This window comes from Salvelinus alpinus, chromosome 4 (genome assembly GCF_045679555.1).
Source record: "Salvelinus alpinus chromosome 4, SLU_Salpinus.1, whole genome shotgun sequence".
In the NCBI taxonomy this organism is placed as follows: Eukaryota; Metazoa; Chordata; class Actinopteri; order Salmoniformes; family Salmonidae; genus Salvelinus; species Salvelinus alpinus.
Window position 1 is genome coordinate 3,111,419 of NC_092089.1, and position 20,166 is coordinate 3,131,584.

Here is a 20,166-nt window from a genome sequence, read left to right on the forward strand (position 1 = left end):
ACTAAGACTGCAGCACTGACTCTACGCTGAAATGTCCCAGACAAGCTCACACAATGCTAATACAACAGTGACGCTGCACACACTTCCAGGAGGACTGACTGAAATGTCCCAGACAAGCTCACACAATGCTAATACAACAGTGACGCTGCACACACTTCCAGGAGGACTGACTGAAATGTCCCAGACAAGCTCACACAATGCTAATACAACAGTGACGCTGCACACACTTCCAGGAGGACTGACTGAAATGTCCCAGACAAGCTCACACAATGCTAATACAACAGTGACGCTGCACACACTTCCAGGAGGACTGACTGAAACGACACTGATACTTTAACACTGACACTACTGCACTGAGACACAAGCAGGTGCAACTATCAGCACCAAAGATGAACTAAAAAGCTGATGGCTTTAGAACTGCTAGAGCTCTCTACCTGAACAGATGAACCTCTAAACAGAATAAAGAAAGTGATGAAATGAATAGATAAAATGCAGAGCAACAGGAACCCCTGAGTGCTGTAATGCGTGGTTCCAGCACGTTCTCTGATGTAGTCAGAGGGCGACATCAACATCTAAAACACACAAACCCATGGATGCTCCACACACACACTCAGACAAAAACACACACACACTTGTCTTCTCACACTGTCTACAGGCAATGCCAAAAAAGTGAACTTTCCAAAATGTCCAGTATTTCCAGTGAGAGGGAGCGATATTCTTGGATGTGAGGGAAATCTCATTTTGAAGGCCAGAGGTCAAATGATACAATGTGTTACTTGCCCTGGAGAGAGGGAAAGATGGGGTGGAAAGGGAGAGAGAGAGAGAAAGAGAGAGAGAATTTGGGCGGAAACACAACCTTTCATGAACGATGAAGCGATAGTTGTGTGAGGGAAGAGAGAGAGGAGTGGAGAGCAACAATTGATGTTATTATCAGTGTGAGTAGGTCATGGTGGAGAGAGTAAACACTCTCACTGTAGGGCACATGTCACCACATCCCTGGTTGACCCCCCCATGGACAAAGTATCGAAAGTGTTCCACAGGGATGCTGGCCCATGTTAACTCCAATGCTTCACACGGTTGTGTCAAGTGGGCTGGATGTCCTTTGTGTGGTGGACCATTCTTGATACACACGGGTAACTGTTGAGTGTCAAAAACCCAGCAGCGTTGCAGTTCTTGACACAAATAGGTGAGCCTGGCACCTATTTTCACACCCGTTCAAAGGCACTTAAATCTTTTGTCTTGCACAGTCACCCTTTGAATGGCACACACACACAATCTATGTCTCAATTGTCTCAAGGTTTACAAATCCTTCTTTCACTTGTCTCAAGTGGATTTTCCAAGTGAGATAAATACGGTATCATAGCTTTCACCTGGATTCAATTGACCAGTCTATATCATGGAAAGAGCATGTATTCATAATGTTATGTACACTCGGTGTAGGTCCAAGGTGTATCAGAAATATTTTTGCTATTTTCACAACCATAATTATGGGCACAGTAGCTGGCAGTGGCGCGAAAAGGCTGGGTTTTGAATGTTAGTCTAGTTCCATGTTATAGTCTAGTTTGTTAAATAGCCTGCCCCATATTTGTAATATGTTGAACATGTTTGCAGTCCACATTGTTGCAATTGCATTGCTTCAATATGGAAATACATTGATACTGCTAGCAAATATAATGTTTTATAAACATCATGGAACCATCTTACACATCCTTACATTTGACATTTAGCAGATGCTCTTACCCAGAACGACTTACAGGAACTATTAGGGTTAAGTGCCTTGCTCAAGGGCACATTGACAGATGTTTCACCTAGTTGGCTCGGGGATTCGAATGCTCTTAACCGCTAGGCTACTGCACCAGTTCCGGAGGTCTACGTCACTGGCCTCTAGGCGTCACTGAACTGTCTCCTTACACACACCTGGTTCCCACTCCCCCTGATTTTTAATTTCACCTTTATTTAACCAGGTAGGCCAGTTGAGAACAAGTTCTCATTTACAACTGCGACCTAATTGGTGATTGTATATATGTGCTCTCTGTTCACCATTGCCTGGTCGATTATTGTTCCCATGTCCGTTGGTCTTGTGAGTACCTGTGCTTGTTGTTTCGGCTTTCGTGCTATGTGTATTGTGCACTTGTTATTTCGGGTCTCGTTCCCGTGCATATTTATTGCTCTTTGCTCTTTTGTTTGGGTTACATCCTGTTTTTGTATACGTTTGTTTTGGGCTTCATGGCATGTTGTATTGTTTGGGTGGCGTATTAACCCCCCCCCCCCCCCCCCTTTACGTATTCCTGACCCTGTCTCCAATCATTTATACAACATGACACCACCCCAAAAGGATATTTGCACTTCTCCAGAAATGGCAGACTAAATTGCATTGCATTCGAGCAATGTAGGCCTATCTTTTCACCATAAACCCATGGATTGTTAATCTTTAAAATAAAAGTTTTTTAAACCAACAACAATATTTCTAAATTATCTTGTTCCATGGCACTGTGTGCACGCGTAGGCCTACATTTGATTTGATGTCTTCACGGGTAATATTCGCTAGTCTATACAAAATACTAGGCTTCTGTCAACTGCCGAAGATAGAGCCCTGTACATCTATCTACCCTTTAAACTAGATCATTAGCCGCAAGCAGCACAAACACAGACCCATGGTTGCCCTGTACATCTATCTACCCTTTAAACTAGATCATTAGCCGCAAGCAGCACAAACACAGACCCATGGTTGCATGCATGCAGAAGCCCTAAATGTGCTAGTAGAAAAGGCCTCAACTCCAGAAATGTGTATACACAGGTTTAGAATTACTTATTCATAATTATTCCACAGATTAACTTAATGTTTTGTGCATGCAATATAAGGTGCTTATGAAATAACAGGAAACGATTATACTCAGGTGTTATTGGCATAAGTGCAACCATTAGATTTTCACATCGTAATAAAAATGATAGTAAAATAATCATCATTTTGGTGGGGGGTTTTCTGCCACGCATTTCCATCATTCGACCTCAATAGGCGGATATAGCACCTTCTCACACCACATGTGAATTCATTGTCTCGTGTGCATACCATGATCATCCAACATAATTATCCAGTTAGTCCAAAATACATTCCCAACCTTGACTTCAAATGAAATGTTTGCTGACAATTATTCTCAAATCAAAGTTTATTTGTCACGTGCGCCGAATACAACAGGTGTAGACCTTACAGTGAAATGCTGAATACAACAGGTGTAGACCTTACAGTGAAATGCTGAATACAACAGGTGTAGACCTTACAGTGAAATGCTGAATACAACAGGTGTAGACCTTACAGTGAAATGCTGAATACAACAGGTGTAGACCTTACAGTGAAATGCTGAATACAACAGGTGTAGACCTTACAGTGAAATGCTGAATACAACAGGTGTAGAACTTACAGTGAAATGCTGAATACAACAGGTGTAGAACTTACAGTGAAATGCTTACTCATCAGCAGCCTACACTTTACCCTAATGAACCAAATTATTAGCCTGTCTTAAGGACATTAGCAACAAACATTTCACTTATTCATTGTCTTATCAACATTATATTGGAATAATATGGATTTTATATATATATATATAGTATATATATGCACACACAAGTAGCCTATTTCCGAACAAAGTAGCCATTTTCATTTGCCACTGAAATTAAAGTAAAAACGTGAATGCTGAGGATATGGCTTTTGCAAGTGCCAACATCCCTCGAAAAAGTTGACAATCACAAAATGTGTGCATTCATGAACACACATGTAATGAACGGAGGTAAAAAAAAACTGAAAGCATCTCCATAAACTACAGACAAATACACTGACACACAATGATGTGTGTTCTTCTCAGACAGTGTAATGTGTTTATTTTATTTCCGATGGCTGTGTATCCTGTCTTTCCATTTATAATATAATGCTACATTGCAGGTTTTTCAGAATTGTTTTCATTGGCACGCTCTTTTTCAAGCGATATTCTGATGTAGAGTTTTTTTCTGGTTGGATTCATAGCTTCTCCCCTTGAACTGTCCTAATTGCCCCAGTTTTACAACCTCAGATGATCAGGGATTGAGTCTCTGAGAGGATCAGCTTGAGCAAAGTGAGGTGTTTAATCACTGATCTATATTGAAAAATATAAACGCAACATGCAACGATTTTACTAAGTTATAGTTCATATAAGGAAATCAGTCAATTGAAATAAATTCATTAAGCTCTAATCTATGGGTTTCACATGACTGCTCAGGAGCGCAGCCATAGGTAGGTATAGGCCCACCCACTGGGGAGCAGGCCCAGCCAATCAGAATGAGTTTTCCCCACAAAAGGGCTTTATTATAGACAGAAATACTCAGTTTCATCAGCTGTCCAAGTGGCTGGTCTCAATCCTGCAGGTGAAGAAGGTTATACATGGTCTGCGGTTGTGACGCTGGTCGGACGTTCTGCCAAATTCTCAAAAACGACGTTGGAGGCGGCTTGTGGTACAGAAATGAACATTAAATTATCTGGCAACAACTCTGGTGGATATTCCTGCAGTCAGCATGCCAATTGCACACTCCCTCAAAACTTGAGACATCTGTTGTGTTGTGTGACAAAACTGCACATTTTAGTGTGGCCTTTTATTGCCCCCAGCACAAGGTGCACCTGTGTAATGATTATGCTGTTTAATCAGCTTCTTGAGATGCCACACCTGTCAGGTGGATGAATTGTCTTGGCAAAAGAGAAACGCTCACCAACAGGTATGTAAACAAATTTGTGCACAAAATGAGGGAAATAAGCTTTTTTGTGTGTGTGTGTATGGAACATTTCTGGAATCTTTTATTTCAGCTCGTGAAACATGGGAACAACACTTTACATGTTGTGTTTATATTTTTGTTCAGTATACAAATAGCATTCTCTGCCAAATAATAGGCTTTGTGCAATTACTTTGTGTAGAGCTACGCCTCCCCTGGCTTGAGCTACACCTCCCCGAAACACTCACTCACTCACTTAGAACCAAACAATTAATTATTGATTGGAGACAGCTCGTTTCAATTAAAGAGCATTTCCTTGGATTTTCTGCCTGCAGCAAACCCAGTGGATAATGTTGTAAATACCTGTCAAAGGTAAAACCCTCAAAAAACAACCAGAACGCCTGGCTCTAATCATAATATCAATTTCTCCTTTCACCTCTGACTGTGTGTTTTTGAAGCTCACTACTAATATATACACCTGATCCTCAATCAGCAGTAGCATCTCAATAGAACAAAATGACAGGAGAGGAGGCTTGGACAAATGTTCTCCCATCAGTCTGTTAGCATGTCCTTTCTCCTATAGGAAACAGCCAGAGAAATGTCTCACCACTGGGCAAAGCTGTCAGTTCTAGTTTTGATTGACATTTGGTTGGGTTGTCAACTAACGTGAATTCAACGTGAAATCAACAACATTGGAATTAGGTGAAAAGTTGGGTGAAAATAAGATGAAATGCCGTTATATTGATGGGCTTTTGCAAATCCAATCAGTTTTTCACGTTGATTCAACATCATCCCATTCATTTTGGGGGTTGAAATGACATGGAAACAACGTTGATTCACCAGTTTTTGCCCAGTGGGTCACATCTAGTAGGAGTCTCTTGCAAGTCAGCTGGAATTCAGTGATTCAAATGAAAAGATTTCCGCTCAATGCGCACATTTTCACTTCAACAGCCTGACTGTCTCTACCCTTTCTAGAACACAGCAGTTTTCAACTCCACCCCTTCCTTCTCTGGTGCTGGGGGCTGCGTCCACACCTCCGTGGTGGGCTTGGTAGAGAAGCTGTCTATGGGGGGGTTCGTTGGAAGGTCAGGCAGGTGCCATGCGATGAAGACCAGATACATCCCAGAGCCCACCATCCCTCCCAGCAGAGGAGCCATCATGGGAACCCAGAACCAGTAGTTATAACACCTAGAGAGACGAGGAGGAGGGAGGATTAGTTACCAAGTCTGCAAGTCAATCAACTTCACTTTAACAACTCGTGCCCAGTTCCAAATTGAAAAACGGTGTCTGTGTGTCCGTCATGTGCCTGGTTTAGCACATTGGTATCCGCTGGTAGATGTTCCTATAGACATAAAGTGCCTTACGGGCACACTTGGCACAACAGGCGGCTGGTGGCACCTTAATTGGGGAGAACCGGCTCATAGGAATGGCCGGAATGGAATAAATGTAACAGTATCGAACACATCAAACACATGGTTTCTATGTGTTTGATTCCATTCACTCCATTCCAGCCATTAATATGAGCCATCCTCCCCTCAGCAGCCTCCTGTGCGTGGCACACTTGGCACCAACACAAACACACAAAGCAGATCTAGCTCTAGTCCAGGAGTAGTCCACTCCTTTCATATGGTTCACTCTTCTCTCCCGTGCACTTAACTGACCCCCTGACCACTTCCTGTAATACCTGACATGTTGCACACCTGCTGACTCAGGTCAAAATGTGTTTGTGTGTTAGAAGACGTACGTGAACACCTCAGTGTTCCACCTGCTGACTCAGGTCAAAATGTGTTTGTGTGTTAGAAGACGTACGTGAACACCTCAGTGTTCCACCTGCTGACTCAGGTCAAAATGTGTTTGTGTGTTAGAAGACGTACGTGAACACCTCAGTGTTCCACCTGCTGACTCAGGTCAAAATGTGTTTGTGTGTTAGAAGACGTACGTGAACACCTCAGTGTTCCACCTGCTGACTCAGGTCAAAATGTGTTTGTGTGTTAGAAGACGTACGTGAACACCTCAGTGTTCCACCTGCTGACTCAGGTCAAAATGTGTTTGTGTGTTAGAAGACGTACGTGAACACCTCAGTGCCCCAGCCGGCGGTCAGTGTCAAGAGGCGTGGCCCCAGGTCACGGGCAGGGTTTATCGCTCCGCCGCAATTGGACGACATCGACATGCCGATCCCCAGGACTACCACGGCAACGATGGGCGGGATCAGAGCGTCGGGGGCAGGACTATTCTTCTGGTCATCCAATGGGAGAATGCAGAGCATCAACATGGCAGTGCCCACCACCTATAGAATATGAGAAATTTGTGAAACCAGGAAATACAGGACGAGCGCTTGGGACGATAAGGTTCTATCTGCAAAAAGATGATTCTGAGATAAAGTTCCAATCCCTCATTGGTTTGAATGGTGTCAACACTGTTATCTTGTATTCTTTTGAACTTAACATGAATTGGGTTATTTAGGGTACTATATAGGTAGAGAACATTGAACAGAACAAGGCTATGTCAATAACTCAGGGTTAGGGTTAGGTTTAAAATCAGATTTTAAGAAGAGAAATTGTAGAAAATAGGCAGGGTTTATGACTTTGTGGCTGTGGCGGTTAGTGACGAAGGCCAAACGCTCTGAGGAAGGCCTTGAGGCCGATACGTAAAGTTATTAAAGAGCAGTGATACTATCAAGATCAGTGTGAGGGTTTCTTCTTTTTCTCATCTTATTCAGCGTTTACCATTCACCTGCAACAAAGATGGCTCAGATGAGTGAGTGCCTTTTGAGTTAGTGACAACCCACCATCTTCCGTTCCTGCTTCATACTGTATCATATTGGTCTGACCTGGTCTAGGATGCTGCTGCTGAGAGATAGGTGCTCTCCGGGATAGGTGGCAAAGATGGACGCCGTCTCATTAGCCCCATACACTGTCAAATTCCCTCCACTGAAGTCCATGATAGCATCTGACAGAGAGAGGGAGCTGGTTGTTCATGATAGCATCTGACAGAGAGAGGGAGCTGGTTGTTCATGATAGCATCTGACAAAGAGAGGGAGCTGGTTGTTCATGATAGCATCTGACAAAGAGAGGGAGCTGGTTGTTCATGATAGCATCTGACAGAGAGAGGGAGCTGGTTGTTCATGATAGCATCTGACAGAGAGAGGGAGCTGGTTGTTCATGATAGCATCTGACAGAGAGAGGGAGCTGGTTGTTCATGATAGCATCTGACAGAGAGAGGGAGCTGGTTGTTCATGATAGCATCTGACAAAGAGAGGGAGCTGGTTGTTCATGATAGCATCTGACAGAGAGAGGGAGCTGGTTGTTCATGATAGCATCTGACAGAGAGAGGGAGCTGGTTGTTCATGATAGCATCTGACAGAGAGAGGGAGCTGGTTGTTCATGATAGCATCTGACAGAGAGCGGGAGCTGGTTGTTCATGATAGCATCTGACAGAGAGAGGGAGCTGGTTGTTCATGATAGCATCTGACAAAGAGAGGGAGCTGGTTGTTCATGATAGCATCTGACAGAGGGAGCTGGTTGTTCATGATAGCATCTGACAGAGAGGGAGCTGGTTGTTCATGATAGCATCTGACAGAGGGAGCTGGTTGTTCATGATAGCATCTGACAGAGAGAGGGAGCTGGTTGTTCATGATAGCATCTGACAGAGAGGGGGAGCTGGTTGTTCATGATAGCATCTGACAGAGAGAGGGAGCTGGTTGTTCATGATAGCATCTGACAGAGGGAGCTGGTTGTTCATGATAGCATCTGACAGAGAGGGAGCTGGTTGGTCAGTGACAGTTATCATGGCACACTATATCATAATGTCTTACTACTCTGCTACTGAATATGCATGTGACAAGCTGACATGACACCAGTGATTGGTGGGACTGGTGTGTGAGTGTGTCTGACTGACCATAGTAGACCAGGAAGACCAGGCCAGAGGCCAGGTAAGCTCCCAGCACTTGACACAGAGTGTATGGGAGCAGCTTCACCCAGGGCACCCTGCCCAACGAACAGAAACTCAGAGTGACCGCTGGGTTCAGATGGGCTCCTACAGGAGAGAGAGAGAGGAGAGATAGAGAGAGATGGAGGGGGGAGGAGAAGAGAGGGGGGAGGAGAAGAGAGGGGGGAGAGATGGAGGGGGGAGAGATGGAGGGGGAGGAGAAGAGAGGGGGGAGAGATGGAGGGGGGAGGAGAAGAGAGGGGGGAGAATCAGTCAACCTCCTGTTTATGATCTCACCCACTAAATCTGTGAACATCACGCGCACGTACACACACGTACAGGCACACACACACGTACAGGCACACACACACACACGTACAGACACACGTACAGACACACACACACACACACACACACACACACACACACACACACACTAAAAGAGTGAGAGTGTGTGTGGGAGTGAGACCTTGGAGAGTTGTGGCCATTACAGTAACAGCCTGATGCAGAATGAATCACCAGGACATTACAGACAGCTAGCACTGTGTGACCACAGTAATGTTACAGTCATATAGAAGTCTGGGCGCTGGTGTGACCATTTCACACCACCCCTATGTCTATTACTGTTGCCAGACTGACATTGCCAGTATGGTCTAAATACGTAGAATGGGAGAGTACAGACATATAAGAAACGCGAAGGAAATCAAGCTTAGTCATGGTGCACAGCAAACTGTCCAGTGTTACCTAGTGTTGATTTTTCAGTAACATTCCTAGTGTTGATTCAGGTGTTCAATTACCTCTGTAAGTGTTACATTAACACTCATTGCTGTAAAAAGAACCCAAGCGTTGGTGTTAATAACCAGTGTTAAACCAAAACCACACCCATCATTATCATATTTCCCAGCATGCTCTATTGCAGGTGGATTTTTGGAAATGTTTATTTCAATATCTATGTTTTTTTAATGTACTGTTGATTCATTAATCTTATACTACTTAAATACAAATAACATACATTTTCTAAACTAATCCAACTTGGATTTATTGCGCCCGTTATTGAAATGGTTGTTCCAGTTAAAATGGTTTAGGTAGCCAAAATGTTGGATATCCCCACTCTGTCTGTAATCCAATGTGAATTACATCACTTTGCAAGCCATCATAATGTGACTTGCAGGCCTGAGCATGATTTGCAGGCTACTGTGTCAGGGTAAAACTAGGCCCTCAAAATAAGGCCTTATTAAATACTTGTATTGTGTTGAATAATAACATTTTCATGATAACATATTTGTCTGTCAGTGTTGATTTAACATGGAAGAATTTGCTATGTGTATTCATTTTAGGATTAGGGTTGTCAGTTTGTCATTGAAGCAGCAATGTACTCTACCAGTGGAGGCTGGTGGGAGGAGCTATAGGAGGACGGGCTCATTGTAATGGCTGGAACGGAAGTATTGGAACGGTATCAAACACATAAAATATATGGACACCACGTTTGACTTCGTTCCATTAATTCCATTCCAGCCATTACAATGAGCCCGTCCTCCTATAGCTCCTCCCACCAGCCTCCTCTGTACTGTACATACTGTATACTGTATGAGTTGTTGTTTAAAGTGGAGAAAATGACAGTATTTAGTCTAGTCCAAGGATTGGGATGGGAGTTGGTTTGGGATGAAAGGTGTAGTAGGGTTTACCTGAGACCCCCTTGCAGAGGTACATGGCAGACATGACCCCTACAGAGAAGGCCATGTTGGCTGAGAGGTACTGTCCCTTAGTCTCTCTACTGGTCTTCACCTGGGCTGATGCACTACAGCCAAACATCTAGAGGAAGACAGAGGGGGAGAGAAGGGAGGCAGAGATAAAGTCAAGTTAGATTAAAGAGGCAGTCTGGTCTCATAGACTAGACGTAACATAGTAAATATAAATCGGAGATACTCAAATTAGTATGATATTCAACGTTTAGTGCTGAGCGATTACTGCTTTTTGAGGTCGGTTCATTTTCGGGTACAATTTTTTGTTCTTGACATTATTAACTAGGCTACCTGCCACCCCGAAATTATGAAAAATATTAATAACATTCCCCCCATGAGGCCAAAGAGGGTGATTTTGGTCATTGACTGCAGGAAAGGGATACCCTCCAGAGATGGGAAAACGTGTTTTTTTATCCAGTTAATTTGTTTTTACCAAGTTACACTTCTCAAAAGACATTGAATTGGTGGAACGACCCAGATAGCGAGAGGAAGTAGGTGTATGTGTGCTTCAACTAATTATTGTTGCTGTGTGACTGTCAGTCATTAATATGGGCAGTATTGTTACAGTTTCTACTGTATGTTAGTCCGTGACCGTCAGGTCTATTCCAGCTTGTCCAAGCGTTCATGTGTCTGTGTGCAGGCTGAGACCTTGCTGAATCACACAGCTGAGGAAGGGAAAGTGCTAGAACTGGATGTCCTTCTAGCCATGGCTGCAGTGTACTGTACCTGTCTGTTCATGTTCCCTCTCTTTCTTTTACAGTTTCTCCCTTGAGCTCCTCTCTTTCCCCTCTCTATCACATCCCCTCACACCCCCTTTACCTCTACTCTACTTGCGCTTTGCTTCTCTAATTCTTTCTTTCTCCCTCCTTCTTTCTCCCCTCCACTCTCTCATCTCCTCCCACACGATATTCTTTCAACCTGGAGTCAGGGGTAGACGTAACATAGAAAACTTAAGTAATGTGAATAAATGATGGTTAATACGTGATAAGCAGTAATCGACAGTCACTACCATCATGGGACTTTTATTCATTGTTTTATTCTGTGTTGTTGCAGCATTCATCCTACATAATGCATAGTGCATTTAAAACCTCTTAACGATTAGACCTTTTTTTTAAATTTTCGCCTAAAATGACATACCCAAATCTAACTGCCTGTAGCTCAGGCCCTGAAGCAAGGATATGCATAATCTTGATACCATTTGAAAGGAAACACTTTGAAGTTTGTGGAAATGTTGGAGAATATAACACATTAGATCTGGTAAAAGATAATACAAAGAAAAAACTTACAGTTGTTTTGTATTTTTTTTGTACCATCATCTTTGAAATGCAAGAAAAATGCCATAATGTATTATTCCAGCCCAGGTGCAATTTATATTTTGGCCATTAGATGGCAGCAGTGTATGTGTAAAGTTTTAGACTGATGCAATGAACCATTGCATGTCTGTTCAAAATTTTGTCTCAAGACTGCCCAAATGTGCCTAATTTGTTTATTAATACATTTTCAAGTTCAAAACTGTGCACTCTCCTCAAACAATAGCATGGTATTATTTCACTGTAATAGCTACTGTGAATTGGACAGTACAGTTAGATTAACAAGATTTTAAGCCAATATCATATATTTCTATGTCCTGGGAAATTTTTATGTTACCTCCAACCTCATGAATTTCATACCCAAGAAGACTCAAGGCTGTAATCACTGCCAAAGGTGCTTCAACAAAGTACTGAGTAAAGGGTCTGAATACTTAGGTAAATGTGATATTTCAGTTTTTTTTTTAAATTGCAAACATTTCTAAAAACCTGCTTTTGCTTTGTTGAATGTGAACAACCCAGCAGTGTTGCAGTTCTTGACACAAACTGGTGCGCCTGGCACCTTCTACCATACCCCGTTCAAAGGCTCTTAACAGAGACCAGCTTAGATAACCAGTCTTACAAGTCTGTGTATTGTGGCTTATTGAAGGCTATAGATAAGGAGAAGTAGTTTACTAAAAGTAGATGGGTCGTTCCACGAAAGAGTACCTTTTGCATCCCTTTGATATTTCAATTCTAAATTGTTCACCAATATTGAATTTTAAAAGCCTGTTACATTAAATGAAGTGCCCTTTAATATAGGCCAGATGGAGAATTCAATACATCAGATATTTCATCATGTAAATGCAATAAAGATGTGTTATTTTGACATGTGACATCTAGGAACATTTTAACCCACTTAACCCCAACATTTCATCATCATTGTAAAAACCCTAGTTATTTTGTTGCTTTGAAAAAGTAATTTCTGAAGATTTTTTTTTCATGCGATTAGTGAATAATTTACGTCTGTCCCTAATTTTAAGGTCAACCCTGTTACATGAACTGAACTTTCATTTTATTATGGTGAAACTATTCCTTTTTAAATATTTAAATATTTAGTAATATTTACAACAGTGGGCTAAATCAGGGTCACAGAATGATTCTTAGTAGTCTTAAACAAATCTACTTGGAACCAAAAGTATACACCTCATACACATGGTTAGAAAAGAAGACACCTGTACCATGTCACATACTGTATAGAGTTGAAATGTTTTCCGTTTTGACTTTTCATCCCAATATTACACTTACAGTGGGGAGAACAAGTATTTGATACACTGCCGATTTTGCAGGTTTTCCTACTTACAAAGCATGTAGAGGTCTGTAATTTTTATCATAGGTACACTTCAACTATGAGAGACGGAATCTAAAACAAAAATCCAGAAAATCACATTGTATGATTTTTAAGTAATTAATTTGCATTTTATTGCATGACATAAGTATTTGATACATCAGAAAAGCAGAACTTAATATTTGGTACAGAAACCTTTGTTTGCAATTACAGAGATCATACGTTTCCTGTAGTTCTTGACTAGGTTTGCACACACTGCAGCAGGGATTTTGGCCCACTCCTCCCTACAGATCTTCTCCAGATCCTTCAGGTTTCGGGGCTGTCGCTGGGCAATACGGACTTTCAGCTCCCTCCAAAGATTTTCTATTGGGTTCAGGTCTGGAGACTGGCTAGGCCACTCCAGGACCTTGAGATGCTTCTTACGGAGCCACTCCTTAGTTGCCATGGCTGTGTGCTTCGTGTCGTTGTCATGCTGGAAGACCCAGCCACGACCCATCTTCAATGCTCTTACTGAGGGAAGGAGGTTGTTGGCCAAGATCTCGCGATACATGGCCCCATCCATCCTCCCCTCAATACGGTGCAGTCGTCCTGTCCCCTTTGCAGAAAAGCATCCCCAAAGAATGATGTTTCCACCTCCATGCTTCACGGTTGGGATGGTGTTCTTGGGGTTGTACTCATACTTCTTCTTCCTCCAAACACGGCGAGTGGAGTTAGACCAAAAAGCTCTATTTTTGTCTCATCAGACCACATGACCTTCTCCCATTCCTCCTCTGGATCATCCAGATGGTCATTGGCAAACTTCAGACAGGCCTGGACATGCACTGGCTTAAGCAGGGGGACCTTGCGTGCGCTGCAGGATTTTAATCCATGACGGCGTAGTGTGTTACTAATGGTTTTCTTTGAGACTGTGGTCCCAGCTCTCTTCAGGTCATTGACCAGGTCCTGCCGTGTAGTTCTGGGCTGATCCCTCACCTTCCTCATGATCATTGATGCCCCACGAGGTGAAATCTTGCATGGAGCCCCAGACCGAGGGTGATGGACCGTCATCTTGAACTTCTTCCATTTTCTAATAATTGCGCCAACAGTTGTTTCCTTCTCACCAAGCTGCTTGCCTATTGTCCTGTAGCCCATCCCAGCCTTGTGCAGGTCTACAATTTTATCCCTGATGTCCTTACACAGCTCTCTGGTCTTGGCCATTGTGGAGAGGTTGGAATCTGTTTGATTGAGTGTGTGGACAGGTGTCTTTTATACAGGTAACGAGTTCAAACAGGTGCAGTTAATACAGGTAATGAGTGGAGAACAGGAGGGCTTCTTAAAGAAAAACTAACAGGTCTGTGAGAGCCGGAATTCTTACTGGTTGGTAGGTGATCAAATACTTATGTCATGCAATAAAATGCAAATTAATTATTTAAAAATCATACAATGTGATTTTCTGGATTTTTGTTTTAGATTCCGTCTCTCACAGTTGAAGTGTACCTATGATAAAAATTACAGACCTCTACATGCTTTGTAAGTAGGAAAACCTGCAAAATCGGCAGTGTATCAAATACTTGTTCTCCCCACTGTACATACATCACAGAAGACTGAAATATAACAAAGCTGTTTGACATAAACAGATTTTCGTCAGTTTGAAAACCAATCATCTTTATTAATTATGAAATGATTTATTTATTTTATTATTTTATTTAACTAGGCAAGTCAGTTAAGAACAAATTCTTATTTATAATGACGGCCTACCGGGAAACAGTGGGTTAACTGCCTTGTTCAGGGAAGGATCGACAGATTTGTACCTTGTCAGATCGGGGATTCGATCCAGCAACCTCTAAGGTGTTCTTAATGTTTTGTATATTTTTATATTCCCTGTCTGATTCCCAGTCCATCCACTAGATAGCAGTAGGAGATCACATGATGTCTCTTGGCCACTTGAAACCAGTTGCATCTGGTTTGGGTAGCGAGTCACGGTGCCAAAATGGGAGAGGGGTTAACTTGCCTGGCCCAAAACAACCGCTCAGAGTTGAACAAAGATGCCATACAGCTAAAACCTCTCTGGTTATAGCTTCAAGCTATCAACTTCTTATCAAGTCATAATGTACCAAATGACTTTTTCATAAGCTACTATAATAGGATACTGATAAAAAATATGTTCACATTTCGACGCAGGCAGTGGTGGAAAAAGTACCCAATTGTCATACTTAAAAGTGAAGATACCTTAATAGAACTCAAGTGAAAGTCACCCAGTAAAATACTACTCGAGTAAAAGTCTAAAAGTATTTGGTTTTAAATATACTTAAGTATCCAAAGTACATGTAATTGCTAAAGTAAAAGTACACATTTTTCAAATTCCTTATATAAAGCAAACCAGACGTCACCATATCCTAGTATTTTTATTTTATTTTTACGGATAGCCAAGAGCACGCTCCAACACTCATTTACGAACGAAGCATGTGTGTTTAGTAAGAATGCAAAATGTAATGAGCACTTTTGGGTGTCAGGGAAAATGTAAGGAGTAAAAAGTACATTATTTTCTTCAGGAATATAGTGGAGTAAAAGTCAAAGTGGTAAAATACAGATAGCCCCAAAAACAACTTAAGTTGCACTTTAAAGTATTTTTACTTAAGTACTTTACACCACTGCATGTATGAACATGGTTGCAATAAGTGGTGTTGACTGGTGGTCATTTGTCTACTTACTGTTTACTCAGATTATCTCAATAATTTTTTGTGGTTGCAATGTTGAGAGGAAAACCTGCAAGTAAGCACTTCATTGTACTGTGCATATGACACACATATATATATATATAATATATTTTTTTCTTTTCTTCTGTCTATAAAAATAGTGTGCTTTATGTTTTCCATTTTGAACAGTAAGGCTTTAGAAGCTAGGCTACTCACCAGCAGAACAAATGTTCCCATCAGCTCTCCCAAACACTCCCGAACCAAGGGGTTCGTCACCCTCAGAGTCCGCTTCACCCCCTCCATTTGGGGCTTAAAGCTGGGTCCCTTAACCCCCATCTTTCTGACCTCTGGGGCCACTGGCCAGGGATCTTTGTCTGGTACCTGCCCTCTCTCCTTCATCCCCAATACCTGTTTGTTAGCCTGGACCTGTCCCTCTGTCCCATCTATATGCATCTGTGCCTAAACCTGTAGCTTACACCTGGCCAGCCTACAGATTATGTGTGTGTATGATGCTCTGTGCAGATCAGATGCCCACGCAGATCAACTGGTTTCTGCAGAATCTTGGAGTCAAAGTGTTATTCACACACTGTCAAAGGCAAAAATAAAAAGTGTCATTCAGTCAATAACAGCTGTCATCTTCACCTGTCTGTCGCCTGTCAGTCATCATCTTTCCCCGTGCACTCCTTTACTAGCTAGTTACCGTCTTTATCAGTGTCACACACACACACACACACACACACACACATACAAACACACACACACGCGGCTGACTGTCCATTAACTAAAGTATCGGATCTGATCATCAGACTTTGGCCTCCATAACCATGAACTCTAAACTGCACAAAACCTAGTTTTAAATCCTAGTTAAATGTCATCCTTCTTCTAAACAAACAGTATCTGCTGTGTTTTTGGTGTGATTAAACATTTGAGCTCCTTTGTCTTACCATGCTTGAGGAAGTCAATTAGCGGAAGTCATTTTAGAAAAAAGTTGAATCCCAGATTGATGTTGCTATCTTGAAAGCTACCAAGCTACCTAGCTACCAAGCTACCAAGCTACCAAGCTAACTATCTACCTAGCTACCTAGCTACCAAGGTAACTAGCTAGGCATATCCTTTTAGCTGTTTTGTTCCGATATAAATATAATTAGAACATCATCATAGTTTTAACCCGGGATCTACTTATCTGGGCTTAAAATGAAGTATTGCAACACATCTCTGACTGTCTTCCCTTGTTTCTCTAGTCTTCTTTGTATTGAGTAAAATGCAGTTCAATATTGAGTGAGCGTTGTGTAAGAGCGGTGTATAATATCTGTATGTTGTGTTTACAACCCCACCTGACCCTAAAGATACCACAGGGAATTAGATAAGGACCATGTGACCTTCCGGGGGGGTTAGCATCTTTAACAACATCCTCTCCTAAGGTGCCATGTGTGTGTGTGCGTGTGTGTGTGTGTGTGTGTTTGTGCATGTGTGTGTTTGTGCATGTGTCCGTGTGCGTGCATGCCCATTTGTGTATTCTGATTCTTCAGTATTAGTACATTTCAAAAGAACTTCACAATCGTACAACACTGCCCTTTGGTTCTTTTGGCAAACCTAATGTAGGCCTGTGCCAACTAGGCGACTAATCATTAATTAAGCCTTTGTTGACAACTCCACCAGAGTGATAAGATAGGTCAATATAACCACATTGACCACTCTTGTAACAGTGTTGAGTAATCTACTGTAATTAATAAACCACAGAGAAAAATGAAAGAGCGAACAAACACAAATGAGGAAGGCAAGTGAACTGCCCTTCAATTTCAGGTAAATTAAAGAAGAAAATATGTGCTTAGAGCTGGCACAACTCTGTATGCTACATGACAGACCCATGTGTCTGCTCTAGAAAAGACATTTCTATCTGAACGTTATGAAAAGTCACTTCTCCTGAACAGTCCCTGATGAAACCCTCAGGATAATAAAAAGACAGTACCGATAATGAGGAGATAATGACGCAGGGAAGACGGACGCTAATGAAACGCAGCTTGGTTGAAATGTTATGAAGTATCACTAGCTCACTAAAGGTCACACTGGGGAGCAGTAAACAATGACTTGGCAATCCATGCTTTTGTTACTTCTAGGTTAGACTACTGCAATGCTATACTTTCCGGCTACCCGGATAAAGCACTAAATAAACTTCAGTTAGTGCTAAATACAGCTGCTAGAATCCTGACTAGAACCCAAAAATTTGATCATATTACTCCAGTGCTAGCCTCCCTACACTGGCTTCCTGTTAAGACAAGGGCTGATTTCAAGGTTTTACTGCTAACCTACAAAGCATTACATGGGCTTGCTCCTACCTATCTTTCCGATTTGGTCCTGCCGTACATACCTACACGTACGCTACGGTCACAAGATGCAGGCCTCCTAATTGTCCCTAGAATTTCTAAGCAAACAGCTGGAGGCAGGGCTTTCTCCTATAGAGCTCAATTTTTATGGAATGGTCTGCCTACCCATGTGAGAGACGCAGACTCGGTCTTAACCATTAAGTCTTTACTGAAGACTCATCTCTTCAGTGGGTCATATGATTGAGTGTAGTCTGGCCCAGGAGTGTGAAGGTGAACAGAAAGGCTCTGGAGCAACGAACCGCCCTTGCTGTCTCTGCCTGGACGGTTCCCCTCTCTCCACTGGGATTCTCTGCATCTAACCCTATTACAGGGGCTGAGTCACTGGCTTACTGGTGCTCTTTCATGCCGTCCCTAGGAGGGGTGGGTCACTTGAGTGGGTTGAGTCACTGACGTCATCTTCCTGTCTGGGTTGGCGCCCCCCCTTGGGTTGTGCCTTGGCGGAGATCTTTGTGGGCTATACTCGGCCTTGTCTCAGGATGGTAAGTTGGTGGTTGAAGATATCCCTCTAGTGGTGTGGGGGCTGTGCTTTGGCAAAGTGGGTGGGGTTATATCCTTCCTGTTTGGTATCATCGGATGGGGCCACAGTGTCTCCTGACCCCTCCTGTCTCAGCCTCCAGTATTTATGCTGCAGTAGTTTATGTGTCGGGGGGCTAGGGTCAGTTTGTTATATCTGGAGTACTTCTCCCGTCTTATCCGGTGTCCTGTGTGAATTTAAGTATGCTCTCTCTAATTCTCTCTTTCTCTCTTTCTTTCTCTCTCTCGGAGGACCTGAGCCCTAGGATCATGCCTCAGGACTACCTGGCATGATGACTCCTTGCTGTCCGCAGTCCACCTGGCCGTGCTGCTGCTCCAGTTTCAACTGTTCTGCCTGCGGCTATGGAACCCTGACCTGTTCAACGGACGTGCTACCTGTCCCAGACCTGCTGTTTTCAACTCTCTAGAGACTGCAGGAGCGGTAGAGATACTCTTAATGATCGGCTATGAAAAGCCAACTGACATTTACTCCTGAGGTGCTGACTTGTCGTGGATAATCGTCTCAGAAATATAACACTCTTACAAGAACTTGTAAATTCAATATAGGCTTTAATACAAAGTATATCTTAGCCTAGATGGTCCGCGGGACACACACCTTCCCAGAGCACTGGCTCTGTCTTTATACACACACAGCACATGAGTTCATCACATATGTTAATTAAATTACTTCTCCTAGGTCATCTGCCACCATTATCCTTTATTTCGGCTTCCTGCTTGTTTACGCCCAATAACGCCTGTATCCGCTCTTGATTAGATTATAATGGTGGCAGGACCCTCTCGTGTCCTAAAATTAATATATGTCTATCTTACCCTAAGCACTTATGGCCTTTACCCTAAGCACTTATGGCCTTTCCTCTCTATTTAATCTTCATAATGGTGTCCTGCTCTTTCCATAAATGCACTTTAAAGCACGTATGGCTTAGGCCATTTTACTATCTGTTTAATCTTTGGTTTCCTGTTTTTACCAGAATGGCAAATGCACTCACGTGTTGCCTTCTCTTCCTTCTCCTCCTATATTCTAATGTACACCTGTCTTTTGCTCAATAGTGTGATACCTGTCTCTATATGTCTAAGTACTAACTCCTACACTTGCTGCACCCTCGACAAGTACTGTGATTATTATTATTTGACCATGCTGGTAATTTATGAACATTTGAACATCTTGGCCATGTTCTGTTATAATCTCCACCCGGCACAGCCAGAAGAGGACTGGCCACCCCTCATAGCCTGGTTCCTCTCTAGGTTTCTTCCTAGGTTTTGGCCTTTCTAGGAAGTTTTTCCTAGCCACCGTGCTTCTACACCTGTGTTGTTTGCTGTTTGGGGTTTTAGGCTGGGTTTCTGTACAGCACTTTGAGATATCAGCTGATGTAAGAAGGGCTATATAAATAAATATCTTTATTTATCTCTTGTTAAGGGCAGAAAAAGCTAAGCTTAGTATTACATCGGCTATTGCCTAATGCCATCTTATCACATGGTCAGGTGTCAGGGAGGGAGACCCATCCAATGAGAACCCATCCCACCAAGAGCAGTGTCTTC

At 42.5% G+C, this 20,166-nt stretch overlaps 1 protein-coding gene across 1 annotated transcript; it reads right to left on the reverse strand.

The window, feature by feature from the left end:
• Positions 1–3,149: 3,149 nt before the first annotated feature.
• Positions 3,150–16,414, reverse strand: LOC139572758 (aquaporin-10-like). The gene is made up of 6 exons (XM_071395511.1): positions 15,929–16,414; positions 10,347–10,473; positions 8,632–8,769; positions 7,565–7,683; positions 6,804–7,021; positions 3,150–5,922 (listed from the first exon to the last, which is right to left on the reverse strand). Exons 1-6 carry the CDS (start codon positions 16,163–16,165, stop codon positions 5,706–5,708), a joined length of 1,056 nt encoding a protein of 351 aa, XP_071251612.1. The 5' UTR covers positions 16,166–16,414; the 3' UTR covers positions 3,150–5,705.
• Between the last annotated feature and the right edge of the window lie 3,752 nt (positions 16,415–20,166).

Excerpts from the sequence above, each read along its gene's own strand:
- LOC139572758 (XM_071395511.1), bottom strand. The coding sequence starts at position 16,165 with ATGCATATAGATGGGACAGAGGGACAGGTCCAGGCTAACAAACAGGTA. Across the intron at positions 10,474-15,928 it reads TGGGAACATTTGTTCTGCTG|ATGTTTGGCTGTAGTGCATC; the intron begins GTGAGTAGCCTA and ends GTCTTCCTCTAG. Across the intron at positions 8,770-10,346 it reads CCTCTGCAAGGGGGTCTCAG|GAGCCCATCTGAACCCAGCG; the intron begins GTAAACCCTACT and ends TCTCTCCTGTAG.